The sequence below is a fragment of the Opisthorchis viverrini genome (assembly GCF_000715545.1).
Source record: "Opisthorchis viverrini unplaced genomic scaffold opera_v5_25, whole genome shotgun sequence".
Taxonomy (NCBI): Eukaryota; Metazoa; Platyhelminthes; class Trematoda; order Opisthorchiida; family Opisthorchiidae; genus Opisthorchis; species Opisthorchis viverrini.
In genome coordinates this window covers 1,038,040-1,043,426 of record NW_008751681.1, presented here as the reverse complement: position 1 = coordinate 1,043,426, position 5,387 = coordinate 1,038,040, and the positions used below count along the sequence as shown (strand labels likewise).

Genomic DNA, 5,387 nt, shown 5'->3' with positions numbered 1-5,387 from the left:
GGTTGTCATTCGCGTCTGAGGGGTCCGCTGAAGGAAATGGACGATCTCTTCGAATAACCAGTTACTCTGGCTTCGCAATGTAAACCCGCGCTTCGATGCCGTGACTTGTTCCAATGACATCTTAAGCTGGGAGCTTATTCGGTGGGGAGAGGTAACACTTTGGAGCGTACGTAGGCGCGCTCTGTGTCTGATGTTTTGGCGAGAGGAAACGCAAAGCACGCAGAACTTCCTAAGGATTATTTTAGATTTCTCTGGCCCTGTCCCATGAGGGACTTTATATTCCAAGCCGTTCTAGCACTCACTAAACACCATCCACTGTTCTCCCCATTTTAGCCGTGGCACGTTATTCCTTGGACGTCAGCAAATTTTGGGACACGGTTACGGCTCAAGTTTCATAGGATCGTCGCTTGCGTTTGTGTTCTTTTCCCTTTTGTGAACGATTTACCGCCTCCACCACGCTTGAGCGGTAACGTCAAAAATTGGCTCCTTTGGTTCTGTAATTTTGTCCACAATGTATTAATTTCATTCCTGTTTCACCCCATACTCAATTGTTTCGCCTTGCATGTGGGGGGCCGCCGAAACTTTGGACGGGCCCTTACGGCTTTTGTACTTTCTTACTTGGTGTGGATTGTCTTGGTTCTTTACACGTGTCTTATACCCAGACGTCTGTTCATCTGGGATCAGTGTGCAACACAAGCTAGACAGTGTGATGCATTTTATGAAGGGGCCTTTATTGTTACTCACCTTATTTTCAGCCATTGGTTTCTCTTGATGGTTTTCTTTCATTATCTGTCGGCTATTTTCACTAATGCTGGGTCGATTCCCGAAGTCTTACCACTGGAGCTTGCTCCAATTGTCACCATGTGTTATCGATGCACGGTTCCTCGTCCTCCGCGAGCTCACCATTGTAACGTGTGTGGCGTCTGTGTGCTCCGCATGGATCACCATTGTCCATGGATTGCCAACTGTGTAGGGTTACATACTCATAGACACTTTTATCTGTCACTTCTTTTCATGAGTGTTGGTGGTCTGTATATGGTCACTGTTGGTCGGGAAGATTTTGTCCAGCATTCAACAGAACTCCAACAGTCTTTGGATTTGTCATCAATGGTGAGTCACTGGGTGTCATTCGGCTATCAGTTTTTGAGTAGTATTTTGCACTTATCCTTACGGCATTGAATCCAGTCAACAGGGTTGTAAAACCGGTTATATATTCCCCAAGTTAACACCTGTGTCTAATACCGGTTATTGGAGTTAATGACCGTACGTGGGTATATTCCGAATGGTCCATCTGAACGAAGCCCACTTCCCACCTTACGAAACGTGGCACTGATTTCGAATCACAATATGTTCCTTCTGAAACGAAGCATCGCTATAGGCGCCCAATCTCCAGTGGCCAGGCTTGATACTCAAATGTCACTTAATCATGAATACAAAGCTGCTAGTGAAGAATCCCATGCCGACTTCTGAGAACCATGGGTGCGCCTAGTCGGTCGGAATCTTGTAGTAGTTTGACGTTTAGAATGCATCCGAGAACTAGTTGGGTAAGAGTCAGAGTTTTCGGCAATAATCGATGCCTTACTTGTCCTAGAACAACCTTGGATGACCTGAAGTTTACGTACAAAAATTCAGTACGAGTATATGGGGTGATTACAATAATAAGCAGATTACACTCACGAAATTCACCCCAGCATCATTCGAATGGGCACGTATGAACTCGGTTGATCTTCGGAGGGCGGTTCCAAAGAGCGTTCATGTCCTTTAAATCTACCGAGATGACGTCCGAATGTTCCAGTCGTATCTGAGTGCTTCGTGTCTCTATTGGATTCAGACAGATTGAGAATGTCGTTAGTTGTATTCTGAATCGCTGCAGTTAGATGGCGAAGATATACGGTTTCGACTCTTCTGTCTCGATAAACAATGTGTGCATAGTGTGGGTTACAGTTCAGCAGTGCGCATCCTCTACTGGCGGTTGATACTTGGATGACTCTGTCGACCTTCAGCAGTGTCTGGCGATCAGAGGTGTCCTTTCCAAATTTCTCTCTCTTATGAGGGCACTGTATGCGAACTCCTCTGGGCGCGTACAAGTATACGGGAAGCTCTCGCCTGAGTTCACCACGTCCAATGGTGTAAGACAAGGCAGTCCTCTTTCCCGTTTCCTCATCAACTTTGTCATTGATATGCTGCTTGAAATTTCTCTGCCTGCCTCTGAAACCTCGAGAGTCGAAATGCTCAGGGGACGTTCTGTCACAGACATTTAGTATGTAGCTATTGCTCTCCTTGGTTCAGATCCTTCCAAATGCAAACAATTTCAAATAACCTAAATAACTCTGCCGCACGGTTTGGCAGATGTTTCACCCTGACAGTATTAAGTGCTGCTACATGACTGGATCAGATCAAAGCCAAACTTCATACTTACTGGTGAGCCAATCGCCGTGGCGGATAATTTTGCTTACCTGGGCAATTGGATAAGTTCCGGTTGACCGGCAGATGAGATTATTTCTCGAATCGGAAAGGCCAGGGCAGCTTAAGCCAACCTCCGACACCTATGCTGCCGAAGTGACGTGAACTTGTCTGTCGATCCATACTGTTTTACGGATCAGAGACGTGGCCCCCACGCGCAGAGGACATACGGAAAATGTCAGTGATTGATCATCGGTATCTCCGAAGCATTAGTCAGGTCTGGTAGGAACATCGGATTAGTAATGCTGAGGTACGCCAGATGGTCTTAGGAAGAAGGAACTCTCCCGCGATAGATGAATCACTCACGCTTCATAGATTACGCTGGTTAGGACATGTACTCTACATACCAGAAGACCGTCTGCCTCACAGAACTCTTTTTTCCCAGCCCTCTGCTGAGTGGAAGCGACCGAGAGGTGGGTAGTGCATGACCTGGCAACGAAGTACGAAAACACTAACCAGTAACCCTTGTCGGGTCGGCAACTGCCGCCTCCCTGGATGGGGACTCCGGCACTCATATCACCGGTGGCTAATGACACCGGCGGAAATGGTCCAATCGCGCAGTCAGTGGCGCTCATGCATCAAAGCTTTTGCCTTCAGTGCGTAACTACCTATTTTTTGAACAAACTGAACATGCTATCGCCTCCAAGGCTTGGTTGTATGTTCCACTTTCCCGTTTTTCGGTGATCGGAACTGTAGCAGCTGGAACCAATGTGCTTATGGCATACGTCGGAGAAATAGAGTGTCGGTGGCATGACTTTTCTTGCCATGTCAATAGATAACACCATATTTGTACTCAGATAACCCAGTCCTCCAGCTCTCTATTTTGTCATTTTTCACTTCGCTCTCCCATCCATCGCCGTACATGAAAGTGACCGACGTTGATCGGTGGTCAGCTTGAGGGGCCTTCGGAGAAGATAGCGCCGCTGTTTTATGTTGGATTTGACGGTAGTGTGCGCCTCCTTGATGGCAAAATGATTCTTTCCGCTAGACTTGAGTGTTCCCCGAGAAAAAGGCCACCTGTAAATGGTTTTGGCTGAGGGCTACGGCTATACAACACCTGAGGTATCCGCTCGTTCTAGTCGATCGTAATTAGCGAAGTTTTTTTCTAATTCGTTCTTTAGGTTCTCAACTTTGGCAGATGGTTGGAGTGTTTTATTCTTTATCAATTTGTTAATTTTTATCGTAATGTGCGTGGATACCGGTGACGCGTTGCATTTCCCTGGTAGTATGTGGAGGGACTAACTGACGGATGGGTTCCATGTGTTCATGATACCATGATACCATTTGAAACCTTATAACCTGGGAGGCAGATAGTTTTTGAAGCAGTGACGGTTTTGCTATCGTTGGGTGTGGTCGCGTACTTCATCGTAGCCTACGAAAACGGCTGGAATTTGAGATCGTGCTCCTCTTGGGTATTGCCACAGATGGTCACATTGTCCATGTGGTCATGCATGCTTTCCAGCTTTTCGGACTTATTAATTCCCTGAATAGTTCACTGAAAACATGCTACACCGTTTTTGATACGCGATGAAACTTGTTTAAGGACAAGCGTGGATGAGTTGAAATGTACAAGGATCCAGCACGGGTATGTAAGGTGATTACAATAATTGGCAGATAACACCCTTTACAATTCGATTACTAGTAATCTCTCTTGGTACTGCGTTATACACTTAAATTGGAGAAGGCTGCAGCCGGTATATATCGTCCGATTAGGAGCTGACTTACCGTGTCACATTCAAAGTGACATAGCATTGAAAAGGATAGTAGTTGACTCGCAAGGGTCAAGAAGGAGTCCGAGTGCCATCGACGCTGCCCATCTTCCGAGATATGAACCACGTAGCTCTTTCCTGCAATCACCCAAAATTCCCGTGAGATATGGCTACGAATCGATATCAGTGACTTTCCCGAGTGAGCGTTTGGAGATGGACACACAGTAAATATTGATTGTGTTCGACTGTATGGACTGTGACATCTTACCAAGTTGCCAACATTGATTTGTCAATGGATCTCATTGTACACTACTTTTAAATTGACGATAAACCTAGGGGCAACAGTCGGCTCAAAGTAAGATGAAACAGGACGAGAAGTAGCTACAGACTGATTTTTAGAGAACAGAAAGGGTACACTGTACCTGCTTAAATTACTGAGGTTTTGCATGAATATATGAAGCTATTGGATCTCCAGTTCCATTCCAGATTTATTACCTATAATGGGAAAGTTGTATTTCAAGCAAGATCAGATATGGAGTAGGAAAAGCAACAAGTTCTCTACAAAACTCAATACTTGTTTAAATGATCTTTCAGTTATTACCTGAGACTGAGGGCGAGATGGCTCAAGTAGTCAGAGCGCGAATTTGCTGACCGGAAGGTCTGTGGTTCGAACCCAACCTCTACCTCTCGACTTCTCCTGTCTAGGTTTGGGCAACCTGGCAGTATCCCAGCCATCGTGCTTCCTCCGGGTAGCATGGCAGCTAGGCACCGGGAGGGTGTTAAAGCTGGACGATTTAAGTATTTAGTCATTTATTTATTTATTTCATTTATTTTATTTATTTATTTATTTTATTTATTTATACATAGTTAAACCAGTTAAACCCGCGAAAGCTACCTCATAAAACTATGGATGAAGTTCATTTCAGATCACACTTTACTAACTACACCTCCTGTCTATCGACAGGCTATTGCTTTTAAGGGTAATTATACCGAGCAAAACCAAACAGGACCCCCGGTGAGAGCACTTAGTTTTGTAGGTCATTTCTTTGTAAGTCCTTTATTTTGGATTTTAAAGCCATCTAAATGCGCTTAACGAGGGATTTAAAAAAACACCAAGTCTGTCGTTTTATTGTGAAAGACCGCGCAGAAAGGCCAGTTTAGCCTCATTTTAATTCCTTTAATAAAAGTAAAGTACAAAATTCCTTTGACGTGACC

At 45.0% G+C, this 5,387-nt stretch overlaps 1 protein-coding gene across 1 annotated transcript in view; it reads left to right on the top strand.

Annotated features, from left to right (window-relative positions):
• Window positions 1–333: 333 nt before the first annotated feature.
• T265_12933 (hypothetical protein) overlaps window positions 334–5,387 on the top strand; it is a gene marked incomplete at both ends in the record, with an annotated part of 25,090 nt that continues 20,036 nt past the window's right edge. Inside the window, one exon of the mRNA XM_009166367.1 lies at window positions 334–1,110. Within this exon, the coding sequence (XP_009164631.1) occupies window positions 334–1,110 (777 nt within the window). The remainder of the gene's footprint in view (window positions 1,111–5,387) is intronic.